Source organism: Puccinia triticina, chromosome 13A (assembly GCF_026914185.1).
Source record: "Puccinia triticina chromosome 13A, complete sequence".
Taxonomy (NCBI): domain Eukaryota; kingdom Fungi; phylum Basidiomycota; class Pucciniomycetes; order Pucciniales; family Pucciniaceae; genus Puccinia; species Puccinia triticina.
In genome coordinates this window covers 684,344-706,930 of record NC_070570.1, presented here as the reverse complement: position 1 = coordinate 706,930, position 22,587 = coordinate 684,344, and the positions used below count along the sequence as shown (strand labels likewise).

General features: G+C 47.3%; 7 protein-coding genes across 7 annotated transcripts; 3 read left to right on the top strand and 4 right to left on the bottom strand.

The window, feature by feature from the left end:
* Positions 1-2,681: 2,681 nt before the first annotated feature.
* Positions 2,682-5,363, bottom strand: PtA15_13A60 (uncharacterized protein; the record flags this gene model as incomplete). The annotated part of the gene is made up of 9 exons (XM_053162738.1): positions 2,682-3,190; positions 3,280-3,498; positions 3,572-3,749; positions 3,861-4,064; positions 4,146-4,279; positions 4,450-4,477; positions 4,568-4,840; positions 4,926-5,104; positions 5,174-5,363. The coding sequence occupies 9 exons, from the start codon at positions 5,361-5,363 to the stop codon at positions 2,682-2,684; spliced, it is 1,914 nt and encodes a 637-aa protein (XP_053026216.1).
* Positions 5,364-5,755: 392 nt separating this feature from the next.
* On the top strand, positions 5,756-7,468 carry PtA15_13A59 (uncharacterized protein; the record flags this gene model as incomplete). The annotated part of the gene is made up of 5 exons (XM_053162736.1): positions 5,756-6,117; positions 6,199-6,209; positions 6,292-6,363; positions 6,461-7,212; positions 7,304-7,468. 5 exons carry the CDS (start codon positions 5,756-5,758, stop codon positions 7,466-7,468), a joined length of 1,362 nt encoding a protein of 453 aa, XP_053026215.1.
* Positions 7,469-7,840: 372 nt separating this feature from the next.
* PtA15_13A58 (uncharacterized protein) lies at positions 7,841-9,557 on the bottom strand (the record flags this gene model as incomplete). The annotated part of the gene is made up of 9 exons (XM_053162735.1): positions 7,841-7,888; positions 8,000-8,074; positions 8,210-8,263; positions 8,372-8,542; positions 8,620-8,639; positions 8,731-8,782; positions 8,889-8,967; positions 9,045-9,204; positions 9,287-9,557. The coding sequence occupies 9 exons, from the start codon at positions 9,555-9,557 to the stop codon at positions 7,841-7,843; spliced, it is 930 nt and encodes a 309-aa protein (XP_053026214.1).
* Positions 9,558-10,033: 476 nt separating this feature from the next.
* PtA15_13A57 (uncharacterized protein) lies at positions 10,034-12,383 on the bottom strand (the record flags this gene model as incomplete). The annotated part of the gene is made up of 9 exons (XM_053162734.1): positions 10,034-10,173; positions 10,919-10,937; positions 11,020-11,094; positions 11,167-11,391; positions 11,468-11,487; positions 11,596-11,647; positions 11,722-11,800; positions 11,882-12,041; positions 12,116-12,383. 9 exons carry the CDS (start codon positions 12,381-12,383, stop codon positions 10,034-10,036), a joined length of 1,038 nt encoding a protein of 345 aa, XP_053026213.1.
* A 1,718-nt stretch (positions 12,384-14,101) lies between these two features.
* PtA15_13A56 (uncharacterized protein) lies at positions 14,102-15,106 on the bottom strand (the record flags this gene model as incomplete). Its single annotated transcript, XM_053162733.1, has 5 exons — positions 14,102-14,230; positions 14,325-14,523; positions 14,589-14,713; positions 14,782-14,845; positions 14,928-15,106. 5 exons carry the CDS (start codon positions 15,104-15,106, stop codon positions 14,102-14,104), a joined length of 696 nt encoding a protein of 231 aa, XP_053026212.1.
* Positions 15,107-16,785: 1,679 nt separating this feature from the next.
* On the top strand, positions 16,786-17,511 carry PtA15_13A55 (uncharacterized protein; the record flags this gene model as incomplete). Its single annotated transcript, XM_053162732.1, has 1 exon — positions 16,786-17,511. The coding sequence occupies one exon, from the start codon at positions 16,786-16,788 to the stop codon at positions 17,509-17,511; it is 726 nt and encodes a 241-aa protein (XP_053026211.1).
* Positions 17,512-18,091: 580 nt separating this feature from the next.
* PtA15_13A54 (uncharacterized protein) lies at positions 18,092-21,788 on the top strand (the record flags this gene model as incomplete). The annotated part of the gene is made up of 5 exons (XM_053162731.1): positions 18,092-18,619; positions 18,714-18,968; positions 19,059-19,220; positions 19,365-19,627; positions 21,782-21,788. 5 exons carry the CDS (start codon positions 18,092-18,094, stop codon positions 21,786-21,788), a joined length of 1,215 nt encoding a protein of 404 aa, XP_053026210.1.
* Positions 21,789-22,587: the final 799 nt, after the last annotated feature.

Genomic DNA, 22,587 nt, shown 5'->3' with positions numbered 1-22,587 from the left:
CGCGGCCAAAACGGGAGCTGGAAGTGTGGGGTGAACTGGAGCTTGAGGCGGCGGTACATCCTCCTTGGTCTGAAATTGAAAGCTGTCCGATTTTGGGGGAACACGGAGGGTGACTTGGCCGGGGTTGGTCTTCTATGAATCTCATGAGCAGTCAGATCAGATCCTCAGCCATACATCCCAAGGGAATAAAGGGAATAGAACACACTCACAATCGCTTTGGCCCACATAGCAATTCGCTTGGGAGTCATCTTGAAAAACTCGTTGGGGTTCTCGGGATTGATGAACACGCCGACCTCGTGACTTCTAGTCAGGTGTTCAGCGGGTTCGTGGATACAGCCAAGTTGCTGCACCAAGTCCGTGAGGGAAGCCGCTTCCTGTGCACCTGCGGAGGGCCCATCGGATGGAGTTTCTTCAGAGCTGGGACCGGCATGCATGGTCCTGAGGTGTTTGTAGGCAGATTCTTTCTAAAATATCACACAAAATGAGGTCAATGATGTTAAGATAGTCTACCAGGGTTTCCTTTCTTTTTCTGTTTCTGCTTCTTTGTCATCTGCCACATACATGTCACACACATATTCACTTCATTTCACATGTTCTTTGTATACCTGAGACAGCGGGCGTGGAAGGCTCCTCTCCTCATCCTTCCACACCATACTCACACTCGACCCGCCTCGTGCTCGCTGCTCTCAGGTACGGTTATGTTTCTTCTCTTTCTTTCTTCATGTTTTCTCTTTCCTTCTTCTCCTTTCTCTCATGATGTGCAATGATATGATCCTTCCACACCATACTCACACTCGACCCGCCTCGTGCTCGCTGCTCTCAGTTCCCTGTCTAGCTCATCAAATGAGACATTCCGACTGGGTTGAGGTGGACAGGAAAAAGCCACTTACCTGAGCTACAACTATCGGATCTTTCTGGACCAAGCAACATATAATCTGGCGGCTTTCCGGAGTGCCCTCGGCAACCAGGAGGAACTGGGTGAATATCTCATCGGAATCGATTCTTTTTTTTTGGGCTGCTGAAAACACGCGTCCATTTGGGATAATCGCATTCCAAACAATGTTACCTTTTAGAGCTTGGGCTCGGGCAAAGAATCCAAGCCCCTCGTCTTCGCTGTGTTCAATCTCATTGATTGCTGCAGCTTTGAAACTCTCGAGATCGTAGTTGTGAGTGTCCCAGTTGATCATCAGCTTGCCAGGTTCCGATTCGACTTTATTGTATTGGGGGCCAATGGAACCAGCTAGGCTTCGTCGCTTGCGGGGGTTTGCAGCAGGAGGTTTGGGAAGGGGCGTAAATAGGATGAACTCAATACTTATGGGAACCTCAGGGCGGCCCGAAGTGGATCCTGCACGATTGGGAAGTGCCTGGCTGTGTTGTTGAGAGTGTAGCCAATGATTGAGATAGTATCAAGTCGCTCAATCGGCTGGTGGCTGCGCTCGATCGGCTGGTGGCTGGTGAAGCTGGAGGTAAGCCCGAGAGTGATGGGTCGACGTGAGACGGTCTTTGCTGGCTTTGTATGAAGGCGTCCCGGCGGCGGTTGCGATCCGCGACCAAGTGAGCAGTGCCATCAAAAAGCGAGGGCACGTGTCTGTCGGCAGGCGGCGTCAGTGGGTGGTGGAACCATTCGCGGTATTCGGACGGTGAAACTGAACGATAACGGGAGTTATTGTCCATCCCGAACCTGCTACTTTTACGGAAATGATCAATTGCGGCATAGAAATTAGTTCGTGGTGAGAAAAGGCCCACACATGATGATGATAAACCAAAATAACTCACGTGTGTTGGATTGTTCCCCAATGGCACAATGGTTCCAAAGGACCGTTGGGGTTGATTTTACTGGGGGTGGCGGTGGCGGGGTTGATGGATTCGGCGGTGGTGGGTGGTGGGTTGGTGGTGGCGGCAGGCAGGGTTTGGGTCGGCGGCAGGCAGCTCTCCTGCAGGCTCCTCCCCCGGGTTCCCCCGGGCACGGTCCGCGCGCACGGATGTCTGGAGCTGCGGACAAGTCTGGCCGCTGCGGCACAAAGTCTCGGAGTTTGCGCGCCAAGTTGCAAGCTCTCCTGGGTTAGCTGTATGTAGCCAGCTCTCATGTTAGATTTGTTGAAAGTTGAAACACTTCTTGTCAAGCCCCTCTTTAACATCTTCCTGTAACATGCATGATCCTTTCATCCTCGTATCTATGTGCATGCTATGTACATGCATATATTCATGTACTCATGTGTAAGTCAACCAGTCACTAAAAACCATACAAAAGTATTTCAGATACATAAACAAAATAAAGGTTTTGTTATTTCCTTTTTTGGGGAGGGAAAAAAGGAAAAATCGAAGTGAAGGGAGTCTGGAGATAGTTGGGTTGAGGAAACAGACCAGGGATGGAATGAAAAAGAGGAATCCAATGTAAAATGACGAAGGCGTGGAGGCAGGGAAGATTTAGATGAGAGGAGCACGCCATGCTTGTTGTAGGAAGGTTTTTTGGGGGTTGTTATCAAGAGGATTACAGCGCACGAAATCCTGACATGGCTGACAAGGGATCAGGTGGTTAAAAGGGGGATCTGAAAAGATATGATAATAATCAAAGAAAGGGGGAAAAGAAACCTGGTTGTTTTGAACACGAAGAGAATTCTGTCGACCAGCCGAGAGAGTTTGACAGAGCATGCCAAGGGGGATGAGGGGAATGGTTCATGTTACGTGGCGGAGGATTGTAGGAGGCTTCGGAGGGCGATGATTTCGCGTTCGGTGAGCTCGATAGAGCGAGCGATAGACCGCCCGAGTCTCCCGCCACCATGGACAGCACCGAAGCCGATGCGTGCCTCGTCCAAGGCGGCGGCCTGATTTGCCCTCAAGTTTTCAAAGAGCTGCAGTTCGAGTTTGATCTGGCGGGCATTGGTGGGCTTGGTCTCGGCGTCGACAGTCGACGCGCACATGTAGCCATACACCTGTGCGATCACCGATCGCGTCACCACACTACTCGGATGTCCTACCCCGTAAACCTCGTGCACGCCGGTCAAGATCTGCTGCACATCGCTCGTCGCTTGGCTGAGGTTGCTCTTCTGGGATCGCATCAGATAGCTCGCCATCCGCATCCGCCGGAGATCTAGAATCGGGTAAAATCCGGGTCCAAATGTGAACGGCGACAGTTTGCTTTGGAACCATTCCATAGCCTTTTCAGCATAATAAGCCGCTTTGGCTGGCTCTATTTTTTTTTTTTTTTTTGGAGAAAACAAAGCATGCAAATCAACCCTTCTCCTCAAAAGTTAGGCCTATGTTGAGAAAAGTACCCACCCTTGGCAGGATCTAACGCTTTGCCTGATTTTTTAATAGCTGACCGCTGTCCCTCCACGTCAATCAACCTAGAGAATCCACAATGTGGACAGGCGATTTCCTTTCTGACAGCCCGTTTAGAAGAAGATGGACCGGCATCTGGACGACTACCACCGGGTGAGGACATCTCGAAAGCTGGGGAAGATATATTACAGGAATCTGGCGCGTTTGGCCTTTTTGCTAAAAAATAAATGAATGACCAATAGCCATCTTAGCTCAGTGGTTAGTAACACAGGGTAGTGATGAAGCTTACGGCCGATGGAAAACCAATTGGTGCATTTGGGACATTTGAGCGCTTCCCGTGGATCGACTTGCTGATCGTTGGATTCAGATTGACAGGCCTGACAGTCGCAGACGAACTTGTAGCGTTTCACGAGTTCATTCCGACGTTCTTGTCGGGTTCCGGCAGAGTCGATGTAAGAGGTAAGAATCTGTAAGAAGGGCGTGTCCCGCAAAGCAAAACCAAGAGACAAGACAGTCAATGTAATGCCTGGGCAGCCTGTGTAGCGTTTGGACACATCTTTCTAAATAAAATTAGCTACCTCTTCTCCAGGTTCGATGGGCTTGATCGCGATCACTTTGACCCATTCTTTCCCAGCCGTGCTACCAGCTCCTTCTCCTCCCTCAGGAAAGACAACGACTGCGTTCGGGGTGCAGGAATGATTGATGAAGGCGGCCGAGGGAACGAAGACGACGCCGATCTGATCGAGAATAATCGAAGTGAGCGTGAAAGAGTTATCGATGAACTGGAGGCATCCGAAGTCAGCTGTCTATTCTTAACCGCCAGGCTAAAAATAAGGATACATTTTTTTCGGAATCGCACTAACCCGTGAACATAATGGCAGTAGAGCTGAAGCGGAGTCAAACACTGCTAGCAATTCCGGATTCCCTACGTATCGGCTGAGAGTGACACTGAGTTGCATGAGCGATTCTTTTTGAGTTGAGTTATATTCATTCAAGTCTGATTGGCGTATGTTTTTTTAAGATACGAAGGGCGTCAGAAATCGATCAGTTGTGTGAACCCAAGTCTTGATGATGGATTTTGTTTTTCAATTGGGACAACGAGATTAAGATGTAGTTCTCAATTATAACCTCCAGACAGGAAAAAGAAAGAGAGAAGATCAAACTAACGGTGTTGAAGCTCGCTCAATCCTGTCCACTTAAATTCAACACTTAAATGTCAGGAGTTGTTGGGGTTTGGAAATGGGAGACTGAGAAGATGATGGGCAGATGAAGTGAGATGGCACACCCAGTCGGGGTTGAGTTTTTCTTCTTTTCGTTTCTTCCAGATCAGTCTTCCCAAGGCTCGTACGGTCGCGCTCGGGATGCGTGAGATCGTCTGGGGATCGTTCTCGGGTTCATCTCCTCCAAGTCCGAACGAATCTTTCAGACCGATGCCCGTCGTGCTACTCGTCGACTTGGATTTTTGATTGGCCTTGGTGGCGTCTTCTGCTAGTTTCGCGTAGTTTACCAAGGCCGTGCATTCGGGTTTGTGTGATGCCCAATCCAGCTGTTGGCAGTTCTATACGCGATCATCAGATATCAGCTTGAGTTGTTTAATGTTTGAATGTTTATTTGTTTATTTTAGTACATCAACCAATACGAACCGAACCGCAGTAGGCTATGACCTTGCATTTTCCACACCTTCGTATCGTCCGATTAGATGGAGCGGATGGGTAGTCGAGTTCGAAGTCTTGCTTCTCCAAGAAGCAGCAAGAACATCTTGAAGATAGGCAAGAGGTATCGAGCACGGCGACATGAGGGGTTAAATTGAGTAGGGTGGTGCCTGTAGAGGTAGGTCATCAGTCTCGACCAATCAATCAATCGGGTGAGCTGTGAGTTTAAGTTTTCAGACCTGGTCTGATTTTTGAGTTGAGCTGCTTCTTTAGGAATAGTCCTCTTCCCCTCGAGGGTTTGTTGGAGTCGATTGAGATGTGAGTGAGTTTATTATTTTTGAATATTTTTGAAGAACAGTTGTTCGGCTGGTCTGAGCCGGAGGGGGTCATTGCAGGTTGGTCGTGGCTGCTGCTGGTCTTGACTGTCATTCTTCTTCTCGTGGCCGATGGTGCGTTGGCTGGCCTGCTCTCTTCATGGCTTGCTGCTGTTTTCGTGGTTGTTGCGGTAGGGATCCGAGTTGGACCCCCTCTGCAGCCCGCCTCGGGTTAGGGCTCACCAGTAAGCCCCCCTGGAGCACCCCGAACACTGAACAGGCGGGCGACATCCTCGCCCTGCCGCTCGGCCGGAGGTTCACAGCTCAGCCAGCGTCGCCAGAAAACCGTCGCGACTGTGAAGGCTTCGGCTCAACATATTTATTTAAAATCGAGCACAAAAAAGTATCGACTCAGACCTTGCGAGTGGCACTAATCACAGAAGGAAGTTATCCCTACTTCGAGACGGTCAAGCTGAAAACTCGTGTGGACACGTCTCAGAGGAAAAAATGGTTGCAAAGCCAAAGAAACGACTGGCGTCGGGCGAAGGAAACTTGAGTCGATCTCCCTCCGCAAAACTCGCAAGCCCCAAAGGACACCGCAAACAACCCAAACCACGAGCCCTACAGTCTCAGCAGCATTCTCTACCCCAAGCGCTGATTGACCCAAGAGACCACGAAGGAGAAGAAGAAGAACAGCAGCAATCAAATCCATCTAGTCCATCAAACAATCATATCATCCCAGATCAAAGGCCATCTCTATCCACTGGTCGAGAGGAACACGACGCTGAGGAAAATCAGGAGGAGGAAAGTCAGGAAATGATCAAAGAACGAGAAGCCAGAGAAAGAATATTCGATGAATTCAAAGACGAGTTGAGTCGATTTGATGATCATCAGCTAGGGCCTAAAACTTCACAAGGCTGATGGGAACTTCTATCATCCTCAAATCTAAGATACGTTGACAGTACGTTCTCCGATTCCAACCAAGGCCTGCATTGATACAAAAACATCACCCACTCCCCTTGACGTTGTCTTTCTGCGAATAGTTATTGACCAAATTCCACTCGACCTCAATCGGAAATACAGTTGCATCACCGAACTCGAAGAATCACTTGAAGGTTCGTCAATAGAGTCGAAGCACTTCCAAAGTACACTCAGAAGAGTCCTTCATTTAATACCTGCCTCTATCCTTCTCACTACCATAATTGATCGCAGAATGTAGACGAGAGCTGCATGAAGACTTGATAGCATATACCAACTTTGCCAAAGAGATACAGTCAACATCAGGCCCCGAACCGATGACTGGCGGGCCAGCGGTCGAGGCGCCGGACGACATTGCCAATAGACTGCGGGCCTTGGCACAACCGGCGCTCTGGGGAGTTGTCCCAATCCCCCCGATAAGCTCGAGTACATCGTCGACCCTGCCCGAACATCTGAAAACCTTACTGATCGAGATCTCCGGAAAGATCACTCGTATACAAGAGCTCTCCCATGACAAACTCAATCTGGCCGAGTCGGTCTATCTGGCTTTAGACCGGCAACTCAAACGGCTTGATGCTGATCTCGAGACCTATCAGGACTTAGAGGACCAAGACGCTCAGACTGAACGTCACCACCGCGAGGCCGTCAATGATAATACCGAGAGGGATGATCAATCGAACGAGCACCTGAAACAGCCGCATCCCGACCAGACTTCTCTACGCGAGCTACAAGCTGAGCAGACTCCCCGGGAGCCCCAGTTGACACCCCGGAAATCGCCAAGTCGGAACCGCTCGCTGCCCGCCACCCCTGCCTCAACCCGTCGCAACCGCCAAACGCGCCTCGCCGAGGAGACTGAGGAACTGCCAGTCGAGCCCTCAGGATCGTTCAACTCTGCAGACAATCAGATGCTCTATTGTTATTGTCAACAGGTCGCTTTTGGTGATATGCTTGGCTGCGATAATCCAAATTGCCAGGGCGGTCAATGGGTAAACTCCCTTCATATCCCCTTCATTTTCTAACCAAATTCCATCATATGAGTAACAAAAAAAGACTGATGTCATATACGGCTTCCTTTAGTTTCATTTGGAGTGTGCGGGGTTGGCTGAATTACCTAAAGAGAGTGATACAACTGAATGGTTCTGTCATCGTTGTCTTGCCGAATCATCTCCTTCCAAACACCCCCCTTCTTCTGCTTCCAATCTCGGCAAAAAGAAAAAGAAGAAAACCGGTCGCAGGAATTGATTTGCTTCTCCTTTGCTTTTTTTGAGGAGGGTTATTGGTGTAAATATGTTCGGGTTGGGGACTCATTCTTCTCTATCTGTTTTGAAATAAATATTGTTATATATTAATCGATTACAAATTTGTATCATCCCACACCATGAACTGTTTTTTTCTAAACCAATCAACATCAGTACTGTTTCAAAAAGGGATAGTAAAACCAAGCTCAAAGTTGACTTGAGTTACTACAGTTCCATATTAACTCATCTGGGTGAAAAACAGTGTTGAGATTACATATAAAATATTTCAATCCAGAGTCTACATAAATGATAACAGGAAGAAGAGGACAGGAAATCTACTTGAAACTAATAAATCAATTAAATAATTGCATTACAGCTATGTAAAGCTACCAGGTAACGGGGTACCGCTACAAGTCCAGGTTTCCTGTTGATGATGAAATTTGGTGAAATAAAACATGGGTTTAGTATAGAATGATCACAAGATGAAAATGGCAAGGAATAGCAAGTCAATGCCATTTTTAAGAATTTTACTTACATCCCTGGATCCGGGTTGTTGAACCGACACATACCAATCACTAGGATTGGAGCCTAGATTCGAGCAATCAGGAAACTGATTATTTACCAGACAAAATATCATGAGCCTGTTAGTCGTCATTATTCCAAGGTTTGCGGTGTTTACTTGCCCTCAGGTTTTTCTTGAAAGTACATCATCATCTGCAGAGAAACAAAATGAATACAATCTTACCGTTTGTAAATTGAATCCTTTGCCCTTCAGAATTGGGATGACACCTGGTACAACCTGAACCGGAGGATAAGTGTTCGCAAGACATCAACAAAACTTGTTTTTCAAAGCAAGGATCTCAGAAGAGACTGGAAACTGTTGAATCTGCACAAAAACTCGACTCACTTCATCGACAGTGAAGGATTTCGTTTCATGATTTAATACGTTGGTTTGTTCCGGGTAAGAGCGATAACTTTCAATGATTTCAGAAGAGCTCGGAGGTGCTTCTAAACTGTCTGCTGAATCTTGTGACCACATAATTAATCCTTTGTACCCTCTGTCTTGCAAAACTTGTAACTGCAAGGGCAATCACAATACCAAAATAAGTTCAGACACAGAAAACCCTTCCTTCATCTAAAGATTCATTTGCTTACCACAAGGTCGTTGTATTCCCCTGATTTCAAAGAATGGGTTTATTGAGATGAACCATTTATCAATTCTCTTTCAATATGTATTCAAATCAGGGATTCATATCTTTGACATACCATAAGGAGGTCTAAAATATAGTGGTTTAACACCTAAGATTTTTACCATAGCCTGGTTTCATTTCATACGTCGCACATTGTTAAAATGTCAGTTTCATCACATATGCTATGTGATTACAATCAGCTGATCCACGTTTGGTGCGCAATAAAAAACTTACCGTCTCAATTAATTCCAGTTGATAGGATATTTGTTGGTAATCCCCTTGATTTAAATGGACATGAGACCAAGTATGGCTCCTACGTATGGGCGCCGTAATTGTTGTCAAAATAAACTGGAAAAAGAGTAGGCTAGCAATGTAACAGAGCATTCTTACGCAATCAAGTGTCCTTTGTTAAACCTTTCAACTAGAACCCCTGCGTAATCGTAGATACAACCAATGTTATTCCCGTTGATGAAGAAAGTTGCTTTGGAATTGGAGCCATCCAATGTTGCATCCAACCTTGAACTAAATTCGGAAGGCCCATCATCAAAAGCTAATGGTAAGGAGATAGTGTAAATTACATTGAACTCAAGTCGGACCATCAAAGCGTGATTAGATGGAGAGATTATATTTACTGAGTGAAAATGATCCAGGTGTGCTGCAGGTAGTGTACACCGGAACGGCCGAACCAGCCCTGGCAGCAAGACTCCTAGTGTTTAGCGACGAGTTGTGATACATAGTGGTACCAATCACTGGGGTATTTTTCGAATCCGCATCAGCGTTGCTTAACACAAAAGCAGGGCTGTGAGTCTGACGTGGTTGCACCAAGCTCGAATCAATCAGAATGAAGAAAGCGATAATGGAGTTAAGCCATTGCTTGGACTTCTTTCCCGAGTTTTGAACCATCCTGAAAATTTCCACGTCGACCTCCGCGTCCTCGCTCTATCCACTTATCCGCGTTGCGGGACTGGTCAGACTGCGATAAGCCGTGATAATAATCCTGTTGAAGAAAGAGTTAGACTGGCTACGAGCGGTCCAAGGGCGAAAAATTTTATGGTGCACCATCAAAAGTTTCTGCCGCTTTAATAGCCACATGTCATGCTCAATGGGGCACACCTCTGAAACTTGCCCAGAGGATGAGTCGGCTAGGGAGTTGGAAGGGTGTCTCGGTTGCGTTGGAGCGGCAGCCTACTGCCGCCCAGGGCTATTTAGCGCTCTTGCCTACCTTGGGCTGTTTAGTGGAGTCGTTCACCAACAGCTTAATGAAGCCTGCTTCGGCAAGTGGTTCAAGTGTATCAAACACGGGAGTAACCAATCAGCGGCTCAGATCAAAGGCTCAGATGCAGATCTGAAAATCACGGCGGTGCCGAGGGATCCGCAATTTACAAATTGATGCCGCTGTCCTCTCGGTTACAGACACCAGTGTACAACCGACATTGCTCGTCGTCGACAAGCGGCACCTCCACAACATCAGTCCGAATTTTGCCATTAGAAATCAAGTGAGGTCGGTTAACCGTCTTCGCTGGGCCGAGTGTCGCCGTTGTCAGTCATGTTGATGAATCGTACTTTTCGCAAGGTTATGGAGGACGAAATTACGTAAATATTTACATCGATATCAATCCGCGAACGGGTTGCCTCAATGGCGTGAACGGTAATATGTGACATTCTCAGCAACACTTTCATAGTAATCTGGCAGAATGCTACGAACTTCGAAGGGCGAGACCCCCAGAATTTTTGGCGGTCCCTCAGTTACAATACCACACCAACTTGCAATAATCCAGCGCAACAAAGTGAGTAATGCGTTTGTACTTGCAATGGTGGATAACATCGTTTCAAATCTGCGACCCTCGCAGATGTGAGAGTACATAGGCACAAAAAGTGTTGATTTTCTTTTATATGGTCCCCACATCACTTCAAAGGTCATATTTTTCAACCATGAAGCGTATCTCTAAGTTATTGATATATTAATGTTTTTTTTGGAAACATTCAACAGATTCTGTGGAGTCTTGGCCTTAATTGTTCAATGGAAATTAAACTGGTTCAAATTCCATCAATGCTTAGGAAAAATGAGGTGTACAGTTTTATTAGATGAGCATCATAAAGAGTTTGGGAGTTAGACTTAGTCTTCATAAATTAATAACGTCGAATGCCTTTTTGCAAATAGTGTCAATGAGAATTATAGCTTTGTGTAAATTAAAGGGAGAACCTCAAAAACGTTTTTCTATGCGCTGAATATATTTATTCAAACATTCCCGGTGCTGGCGTACCATCACAAGTCCATGAATCCTGTGATTTGGGCAGAACGAGAACCACAGTATCAGTACAGCCCCAGGTTAGAAGTTTGTTTTCAGGCTTGATAGAAACTTACATCCCTGGAGCCCGGCATTTGGACGATTTCGTACCATTCATTAGGGGTGGAGCCCAATTCTAAGCAATCAGCAACCTAATCAGTCCAGAGGAAGAATAAATATCAGCGCGTATTCCAAGATTTCAACCAATACAAGGAAGAACTGACCGGTAGCAACTTGAACCCCTTCGCCTTTAGTTTCGGGATCACACCCGGAACAACCTCATCAATCATAAACTTGTGAGTTTCATGGCTCAACACTACGGTTTTGTCAGGGTAAGATTGATAATTTTGAATAATTTCAGATGAGCTGGGTGGAGATTCTAGGCTGTCTTGTGAATCTTCTGACCAAAGAATTAAGCCCTTGTAGCCTCTTGCCCTTAAAACCTTGATCTGTAAAAACGAGACAGATGCATGGTTAATTTCTACGATGGCCAGATCGAACCTTTCTGAACAAAAACACACTCACCACATCATCGTTATATTCACCTAGGAGAGTTGTATAAGAGAGTTGTAATTATTATATAGAAAATAGAAACATTTCTGGGGTTAACCGATTTACTTCATGGAATCAGGATTTCAACTGATTTCACACACCATAGGGGGGTCTGAAGAATAGCGGCTTGACTCCCAAAATTTTGATCATAGCCTGGTAAGTTATCAAGCAATGATGAGCAAGTTTTCTTCGTTTTCAAGGTTATGGTATCTTTTCGGCGAACGTACTCGTTCGATCAATTCAATTTGGTGATCGATTTGCTTGTAGGTACCTTCGGTTAAATGAACATGAGACCAAGTATGGCTCCTGCAAATCAGAGTGAGGATAGTCAGTTGTTCATTTTTATTAAAAAACAATGAAAGAACCAGACAATCCATGAGTACTTACCCAATCAAGTGGCCTTTTTTGAACCTTTCTATCAACACGTCACTGCGATCATAGACACAATCAAAATTATTCCCGTTTATGAAGAACGTCCCCCTGAGGTTAGCCTTTTCCAAAGTTTTATCTAATTTCGCGCTGAATTCTGTTGGGCCATCGTCGAATGCTAATGAACATGCAAAAATGAAGCTTCAATATACCTTGAATAGGGAATAAAAACTAACATTCTCGGTCCCTTACTTAGTGAGAAAGATTTAGATAGACTGCAAGTGTGGTAGACCTTCAAGCCCGAATGAGCATGGGCAGGGCGGTTTCCAACGGCTCGTGAGTGATTCGAAGGTTGAGGGTGGTTAGCATGTGTGTTATCAAAAATTGGTGGAGAGGTCTTCTGTCGTTGCTCTTGATGTTTCTCTGGTTGATTTTCTGTATGTGAAGGTAGAGTCACAACTTCAATACTGAAGACTGCTGCTGGGAGTAGGATTAGCGAGAGAAGTATCCAAAGGTTCATCTTATTTGAAGAAATATTCGATGTTCCTGATGTTGGCATTTTGTTTGCTTTTGGCAAGGATGAGAGTTAAGCAAGAGGAGTGAGTAGTTGGGATAAGGGAGATGGACAACCTGGAACGGGGTTAAATAATCTTCGAAACGAGCTCTTGCTTTGGAGATTAAACCAGTTTCTGAGAGGGCTGTTACAAAGCGTTTCTCGCCATCTCAAGCTTGGATTATTCTGAACAATCAAAGCAAGCCCGATGGTTTGGGCTCGTTCGGACAAGATTCGTTCTCGTCATGTGCCCCCCTTGCTCTGAGAGCATGTCCGGATATGTACCTGATTCGCCTTCTCAACTTGCCGGTCACACTGCAAAAGACCACTAGAAATATTTCCAAGCATCTTTTGTTCGGGCCGCATGTGACCAGACTGGGTTAGGCTTAGTTACAGTGTCCGTTGCTTGCAAATTTCAAACCCGGTCTAGTCTGTCTGTTCACGGCACACAACCATCTGTGGAGGAATGTTTGCCCTTCCAGTCCAGCTGTGTATGTAAATATGTGACGGAAAGGGTATTTTAGCATCGGGGTCTTCTGTGGGGTCACGAAAGCACATATCCTCACTTTTAACCCTTTTCTGCTCAGAAACCTAGTATGTCAATTGTTTACAGTTGGCCATCATCAAACAATGAGTCGATGCTGAGACTTCAGAGGAAATGCGGTGTTTTAAAGTCGAGGGGAGAGGGGTCCCGAGGCAAATCTTTAAAATTCATACATGGTTGCCAATGTCATGAACGAGCCGATAAAATCGATTTGGAGCCTCACTCAAAAAAGTCCCTGGCGGCTTTTGGGTTGATAGTTCAAGCCATCGGGATGTGTCCTTGGGGACTTGTGTGAAGTTGGGTGAGAGGAAGCGGCCTTGGCTTGGTCTTGATGTGGTTTGAACTTTGCAATGATAATCATGTATTATGGTGTTGCGAGCCGGCCGACCCTAAAGCCCGGTTAGCCTTTTTTAAAATTTTGCTAAGATGCATAGGAGCAGGTGATTCCAGTGCAACTTATCAATAATCTTTTAAAAAATATTCATACATAAACACAAATGTGTCCTATGTAATTGTGAACCCCACTATTAGGTTTCTGTTAACACTGAAATCAGCCTTCAATAGGTTTTATTCTACAGGCGTAAATAGGGTCTTACATGGCTACATGATTCCCTAATCCCTCCTCCTTCGGAGGTCGCGTCCCTGCGCGACGGCGGCCCCCCTCCAATAGAGGGACAGTTAAGTTAGACACAGGGTCAGCCTTGAGCCATCTCATTGGAAGGGAATTTTGAGTGAAACCAGCATCCCTTCACTGGTGATTGAAAGCAACTCCCCAAAACTCGGATTGCAACCTATTGCAACCCCTAGGTTGCACAAACCCAAGTTTATTTATATGGAGAATCTACGTAAATGTAGACAAAAATCTTATTTACTCATTTTGAAAATTTGGATCTGGCTTCAGTTTGCAGAGTTGAGGCTTAAAAAATTCCTAACAGAGCACATTTGGTTAACTAAAACGTGATTGAAATTCCAATGCTCAAATGATCACAGTGTCCTAGTGACGTGTAGAGCAGAATCGCGGGTCCTGAGGGAGAACACTTGAGCGCTGCTTGAACAGTTGGATTCAACCCATGTTGTATGTTGTTTGCTTGGGACACGTGGCGAATAAGTTCGGATTCGCAATCGGTGAGGACGGGGAGATCTATTTAAAGACTAATCGAGAAATTATCGAAGTCTCTAGGTAGACAGATCCCCACAACCCAGGCGAGTTGAAGTTCTGACCAGATGAAATCAGGACACCGTGGCCTGTGTCGCCAAACGATACAAGAAGCTGCATCATTTATGAATCCACAGCCCGGAAATCAAATGTTAGTATCAGTTCTATCTTCACCTGAATGCATACTTGCACCGTCAATCGCACGTACCAGACGACACAAAAGTTGTTGGAATTTCGCGAAAATAGCTTGGTTCATAATCCCTCCACTAACGGCGCTGGAAGGGTCCTCCAGCAAGCCAATAATAACTTCAATGGGCTTGGCAGTCATTGTGAGTCCGATCAGTTCCATGGGCATCGGCAGGTCTTCGATTTTCCAAACTTGTGGCCATGATTCAGTTGAAATTTGCCTGAAGTGCATATCAGAATTTGGATATCAGCAAGATCGATTATTTGAGGGAAAAAAATGTCTCACAAAATCTTTTCTGCGTTCTGAGCGTTGTGCAGATAAACACCGATAGGAATCGAGATCTCCCCTTTCTGAGTTGTACCAGGAATGGGGATGTCCCAACTTAGTCTCCCCCGCCACCAGAGTGGGGGCTAAGATTTGAATCAATTCGTCAACTTATTTCTTGAAGAATTATGGATCAACCAAACAAGCCACTAACGGATACCGGTGGTAGCACACTTGGAATCGATACATTGCTAGCTTGCGCCCCGGACAAGGAAATCCTGCGAAATAATAAAGCAATTAATACTATTTTTATCCTTTGAAGCAGACCGGACGTTAGCTCAAGGGCGGAGTGGAGCTGACAATATTAAGACCGATGAACAGATGCTCGACGAGCTTTCTTTTGCCGCAGCCTCCGAAATTTCGCCCCTTTTGAACTTCTGATCGATAGAGGTCAACTCTTTACCATAATGTCCAATTTCTAAGTCCAGCGACTGCTGCCAAATAAATGAAACACTGTATTCCGAGCTGGCAGGGTCCATTAGTAACTTTTCGCGCCGTGCCTGTGTTTTCTGGTGGGTCGGAACGATTCGCGCAGCGGTAAGTAAGATTGTATTAGTCGGTTAGAAAACTTAGATAACGTTTTCTCTGCAGCTTGCGGCTGAGAATAGGGTAAAGTGTCCAAGTTGATCATTGTAAATGAGCAACGGTGAATGAAGACCAAAACCGACGAGGCTTGAGTTCAAAGGCTCGGAACATTCTGTGATTCCTTTGAAAGCTACACACAAGCGAAGAAACGGTCTATGGTCATTTTCCTTTGTGCATCTGATTAGGAGTGCTGTATAGAATCTTTACCCTCAGGCTCCAGCTACTTACATACGCCACGCGTGCAGCTTGACTCCTTCATTTATTTGGCCTCACGCGACTTCGTCGGCGTCTCAGGAGGAGTCAGGACTATTCTCCACTTGCGAATATGGATCAACTCATGTCATATTAAGGATGCGGTCCTTGTCACGATTACAAAAAAAAATTGGTACTCGTAGATACGGCAGCGCCTTGAAGTGTCACAATATTCCAAGAACAAATGAACCGATTTTTTGCCGGAGCCAAAGTCGGTGTCGAAACAGTTTTACGCGACTTAAAAGGGCCAATTTTTATCAACAGAGCATGTTACTACTACATGCTATGTACTTCAATCCTTTCATACACCAGCAATTGTGTAGCCATAAAAAAGGTTGTGACAAGCTAATCACACGCGGTTACTTTGTGCCCCTGAATCCAATCTGAACACTGGCCTGCGAATCTAGTTATCTTGAATACGACGCTGCCAAGCCCAGCCATCAAAACTCAGAAGGGGCCGACAAGCTTCAATCACATCCCAAATAAAGTCCACAACAAGCCGGTTGGAGGCCTCCAAACACCGCGTGGCACACGCCCCATGAAAGGCGCCGAGCTGCCATCCTGTTCCTCAGTGGCCTGCGCAATCTGCGGGCCACTGCTGCGGCGTGCACATCTTAATTGGCGGACGGATTGCATTTGGCTATACAATATGGACACTTTCCCCCATTCTGTCTCTTCAACTGGAGGTGCCGGAAGTCCCTGCATCTCTATCCTCCCAAGAGCGGCCTCATTTTCCACCCCCGTTTAATTTAACTTCAAGTGAAGTGGATTTTGCATATCCATAATTTGTACAATATCCATAATTGAGCCGTATGCAAGAAGACCCAGATTACGTAACTGGAGAATTTCTGATGATGGTCGCGACGAGGCTTCCCTTCTTCTCTCCCACCACAATCGAGAGCCATTGGGGTGTCCATTGTCTGTATGTGTACGTGTCATTCTTGACGTAATTATAACGTCCTTGACTCACTCTGTCTTTGTCGAACGCGCGTCCTTTTTTTTGTTTGGTTGTTCTTCTGGCGAGAGGCTGAGTAGCTCGGCTGAGTGTGCCTACATAGCTCAGTGGTCTTGCGCAGGTTCATGAGCATCTTTTGATGGGCTGGCTTTATTCGAACCCGGATGTTCCATGCTGATGCATCTACCAATTGAAGGCCGGATTACATACATATTTAACTCGCGTTTGAATTTGGTGCGGATAAACATCTTTAAACATCTCCCTCGATGCAGCATCTTTCTGTTTTCTTGCTCAAGTTCCAGAGATCGTTGAATTTGGTAGTCCTTATAACCGTCCACTTGTGCCCCTCCGTCCTACAGATCCAGCATGTCCTCCTCCTCGTCGGCGTCGGTGTCGGCCTTTGCTGGTGAGGATCACAGTCCCAAGCCAGCAGCGAAGGACTCGTCGAGCCATGTTTCATCATGTTCTACGCGATCATCCACCCGGGCCGGCTCAGAGTGCAAGGGGAAGAAGCAGAGGAAGCCGACGGCCGATGCCGGGACGGCGGACGATCAAGTCATCTGGGCATCCCCGCCGCAATCGCAGATCGTTGGGCCGATACACCTTCTCAAGCTCAGCTCGCCCGACGGCTCGACCGGCGATCACGACCCGGACGGACGGCCGCTCCGAGCGCCCGCTCGACTGGGCGGCCCGCCGACGGCTATCACCTCCGCGATCCCGCTGGTCGGTACGACAATGCTCGACTCCGCCGAGCCTCACCCGGAGCCCAGGCCGGCGCCGGCTGCGCCCCATCTGGCCAAGGACCGTGCGAAGCGCAAGAGGACTCCCGACGAGCAGCAGCCGCCGGCTACGACCACTCCTCCAGCTGGCGACTGTCAACCGGACCCCCCTCCCAAACTGGCTGGATGGAACCGAAAAACGATCCCACAGTTGACTAGCATATTCATCGCTCGCCCCAGATCCTCCGCTCTCTTCCGCCTACCCAAAAGACCTTCCCACCGCTCCAAAAAACTCTCTTGCTCGCATCGCATCATCTTTGGTCGTCGACCCGCCTCCTCATCTAAACCCAGGCCAAGAACTAGACCATCCTGACTACATAGCTCCCATCTATTAGTCACTACGCTACCCATTCATACCCCTTCTCAAAAAGAACACTAACTTGACTCCAAAATTAGAAAATTTGTAACACCCTTGAAAAAAAAACTTCTGCCTCGTGATAACTTTATTCTTGAAGCTTGTTGTACCTCTACACCCCCATCTTGCTTGCTTCCTCACACCAAGATAGGGGCTTCTTGCAACCCTCGGACTGACTCGATACTGTTTCTTGATTGCGTATTTCTGCGTTTTCTCTTCCTTGATGATCCAACCCCCCTTCCTTCCCTCTACTTGGTTTATCAGAAGCGAGGCCACAAAGAGATTTTTTTTTATTTTTAAAAAAAATAAGTGAACTAGAATGTGGACTGTTTTTCTTGTGTGTTTGGATGTTGTTGTTGTTATCAGTTAGTGTTTCCTCCCAAGACGAAAGTTCAGAGAAATCATACATCGTTGAGTGATCTAGTGGGTCCATGTGACGTCTGGGGTGCCGGCCCTTTGAGGGTGCGTTTGTGTGCACTTTGTTCGCGCCGGCCTCCTCGTGCGGGAGATGATCTGACTGGCAACCAGCAAATTAACGATGCACCCCGCCGGCACGCCCTCGTCGACCCGCTCGAGCCACTCGGCGACGGCCAGTGCCGCTGCCAGCCAGGAGGCCGACCGAGGCCTCGTCTACTGGGACGAACGCAGCCAGCCAGCCATCCCCAAGCGCACCGCCGCCCTCGCCGGGATCCCCTCCCCCTCGAAACCAGCCACCCACCACTCGCCCCTCGTCGACAGCCTCAACCTCCAGACCAACAAGCCCCTCCGATTCAGCAAGCGCAGGAAGAGCAGGACCGACCACGAGCCACAGGAAAACCGAGCCCCAGCCGAACCACCCCTCATCCCCAAGAAGAAGGCATGGGCCGAACTCACATCCAGGCTCAAACGACGCGAACTGGACGCCGCCGAAAACACGGCCGACCCACACATCGACCCCAAGACCAACCCTGCTGCTGACAGCCTGCCACCACGCGTCGGCGCACCCTCAAATGCCCCTGATCCACAACATCAACCGAACCCTCTACCTAACGAACCTCCTCAACTTCCGCCCCAGACTACTCCTAACGTCGGTTTTTTTTCTTCTTCATTATTTTTCATTCTCTTGTACCGCTAAGACGTTGGCCCTGTGACTCAATGCTTCTCTTCTTCCGCTTATCAAGGGGGAATCCATACCCACCAGAAACCATCCAAATGTACCACGGCAACCTTCTGCACCGATTCGTGAGGCAGAGGAAGACGCGTCAAGCCACAAGCCTGGGCCAGCACCGACCTTGAAGAATGATGATGAGGGGAAGATGAAGGAGCAGAATGGGTGCGAGCCCTGGGAGGAGGACGAGGACCCGGACTTCGGGAGCCAATTGCTGCTGCTGGCTGAGCGCGTCGAGCAGGGACAGAAGGCCAGCCAGGAAACCGTCGTGCCCTCGGACAGGAATCTCGAAAGCCCAGCCACGACTACTGCAACTACAACGACAACAACGACCACGTCCGATCACAGCTCTGCCAAGAAAACTATCCTCGCTCCTACCACTGCTACTAATACCTGGAAAACCGTCGACCACAAAAAGAAGCCTCTCCCCGCCCCCAGCAAACCTCCTCTCACCCACCCCCACCCACGGCCGTTGGCGCCCAAGACGGCCGTGCCCACGAAGACCGTGTCCAAGACGACGGTAGGCAGCAGGACGATGATGGGGAAGCAGCCGCAGCCGGCGGCCCCAGGCGCCAGCCGGAGCCCGATCATCTACCGGACCGCGCTCGTCTCCAAAGCCGCGCTTCCCACTCATGTCCAGCATCCGATCCCGATGGCCATCAAGAGCGGGGCTGGGAAGCCCAAGACTGTTGGCGATGGCCGATGGAGCGTAGGCGGCGGAGGGGCGAAGCTGGCCGACCAAGGACAAGCGACGGCGAGACCGGAGAGCGCGGCCCCGAAGCCCAGCTACTCGGACGCACTCCTCAATCGCCCCACCCGCCGCCCGGCTGTCCGCATCGACCCACACAAACTGTCTGGCCCCCCTCCCAGCGCTAAAGACCTACCCCTCATCCCCGCCCGCCATCCAGACCTAGACCTCGACTCCTTGTTTTGTGGCATCCAGGGCGACGATCTCGATTGGGACCCGGACGATCAATAAGCCTTTCCGCCGCTCTCCTTCTGCTTTCTTCTGTCGTCTTTTTCGGACTTCTGTCCTTTTATCCAAAACATACCTCTCACGTCTATCTATCTATATATATATGTCTTCTCCTTCTGTTATCTCGTGTACATATATGTGTTTTTTTTTGTCTAAGTTTCATGATTTAATGTGGTGTTTATCTCGATACCAATTTCTTGGACCAAGAGCCAGAAACACCATCAGCCTACATCGGTATCCCGAACTTCGTCAAGAAGCCCTCGGCCTCCACTCCGACAAATTGGATCTAAATAATCATGTATCCATCAGCTCGGCGAAACACTTCGCATTTGTGGACTGTGGCCATCGCTATCGGGCCAGATACACTATCTTTCAGCCGACTTCCAGCTCTGTACACACAGGGCCAGCCAAAACTTTTTTTCCAAAAGTGTTGGGGATGTGGAGGCGACGATCACCCATACATACCTCCTGGCCCGACCCCTCGTTTGCTTCGTTGTCGACCTGCGAAGTAAGGTTATATTTCAATCGACTTCGGAGTCTTATCGGGTCGTCTTCCTGTCAGTGTAGGCCTCTAATATATACGTACCTGACTGACATCTTTGTAAACCATTTTTATCAAACCGGACATCAGCATCGAAATCCTAGATAAAACATGCAAAGCTTAGATTGTAACAGTATCGATCGCCGCCGGTTTTCCAGTGTCTTCATTTTAACACCGATAGGACGGTTTGGCTCTCATTTCTACCACCTGGGCCCAGCCAGAACCTTCTTTGTGCCGCATCCTCCATACTCTTGCGCGCATTGATGGCGTAGATCGAGGCGGGGCTCGACCTCTCTCTAGAGAGAGTCGAGTCCTTCTGACATCGGCTTGATGCTGCAGTATTGGCGGTACTCGCCCAACTCAGCCTGCGAGTTACTTTGGAGCATGGCACATGTCAACACCATCACGGCGGGCATTAATCAGCGGGGTTGGCTTGCATTTTGTTATGCTTCTAGGGACACTTGCAGCAGTATGCTGTCTTTGCGCGGTTTGAGGTCTTGCTCCCATATTCACTTGGCAGGACAAGCGTTGGGACGGAGCCGCAGTCACACACCTCTTGCAATCAAATGTCAGTTCCACACTCCGTTTCCATCAGTCTCTATCAGTTTCTATCACGGTTTGAGGCCTTGATTGCTCACCATTATGAGGTCACTTGGCAGTATTGATAATGATCGGTCCGGTGCCATGATTCATGGCACCCGACCGATCATTATCAATACTTGTCATGGATTCATGGCCCATGAATCCATAACAAGGTTCATACAACGCGTCTACAGCCCTCCGCTCGATCATCAACAGGCGCTAATGACTGTGAGTGAGGGGCTCGACGAGTGTTCACCTGAGAGAACATGCGTTGTGACGAAGCCGCAGTTGCACACTTCTTCCTATCCAATGTCTCCGTCACATAGTACTCCCTTTCTGGCAGTACTTTATATTGAAGCACCGCACGCATAATATTGCCCAGATGATGCTTGGATGGCGATCCAAATGACATCATGATGCCCATGTACACCTCCTCTTTATGGCCCTCGTGAATTCTTTGCCTGGCTTCTAGCAACTTCTCTGATCTGCCTTGCCCATTTGCACTCGTCATCCGAGTGGAAGGTTTCGCCCAAATGACGCCAAGATAGTGCTCTATCCTCATATAATCACATAGTCCTGTTTTATGTATCCTAGCTCCGTCATTCTTTCTTCCTAATTTGCATCAATCATGGCAGTTTCCTCACTGTTTTTTCAAATTGCAGCTTTGCTGGTCTTGGACCTCTTCAAAGCACACCAAAACATGGCTGCACACGGTAAATTTCCTCAGTTGCTTACGGATCTAGATGAGTTGTGTTGCATTTATGAGATGCCAATTGGGTGACTTCCCATCAAAATCTGGGGACCATGCAGAATTCATTTAGCGCCTTAAAGGCTAGATTTCTCAAACAAATCTAGACTCTTGGGGTCTAATTGAACATCTGCAAAAGTCACAGATTTGATTGGAAGTCTCCCACCATTGGAACTTGTTTATACATTAAGACTTATTTTAACTTCTGCTGATTTCTTCTGTGGCCTTATCTAGTACCTAGGCCTGGGATGATGGCCAAAGATATACCGGATTCTGCAATGGCCACCATGAGTGATAACACAGCGCGCTCAGCTGAAGTTGGCTTGGTACCCACATCTTCAGCAGAAGATGAAAAGCTGCGCAACAGGATAGATACTCTTCATGGTGAGCTAGGGTTGACAGTTATGATGGGGAGAATAAAGCAACTGAGCAATCACTTCCCTTGTTTCATGAATTATATGAAAAAAATGTTTATGTGCTAATTGAAGATAGGAAAAATCAGATGGAGATTGATTTTCCAGTTCTGAATTGGCATATGAAAAGTATCATCAGGAAGTCTGATATGGGTCAGCTTGATAAATTCAATTCTGAAAGGAATCAAAATTTAAAAAAGCATGTTGAAAAATTGGTATCCACTCATCAAGTCTTATCTTTTCAAACACAAAAAATGATTTTTGAATTGAGAAGTGCTATGAATACACTTAAGAATTGTGAAATATGGGGAGAAACCATGCTTTATGACCATGAAGTCCTACCATCTTTCTCAGCAAAATATTCATCAGACAGTTCACTAACAGTTGAGTTAGATCCACATTCAATGCTTGTAATAGATGATTCATTTTTAAAAAATATGCTTGAGGATATGAGTAATACTTTACATGAACTAAATTTGTTAAAAGCAGAAAGCCATCCCATCCAGTACTATAATGAGAAAAATCTTATAATAACCAAACTACAAGGTATTATTTTCCAACAAATTAACTACATGTATAAGCACAACATCATATCTGAAGCACATTTCCAGGAGTTTTTCAGAAAAA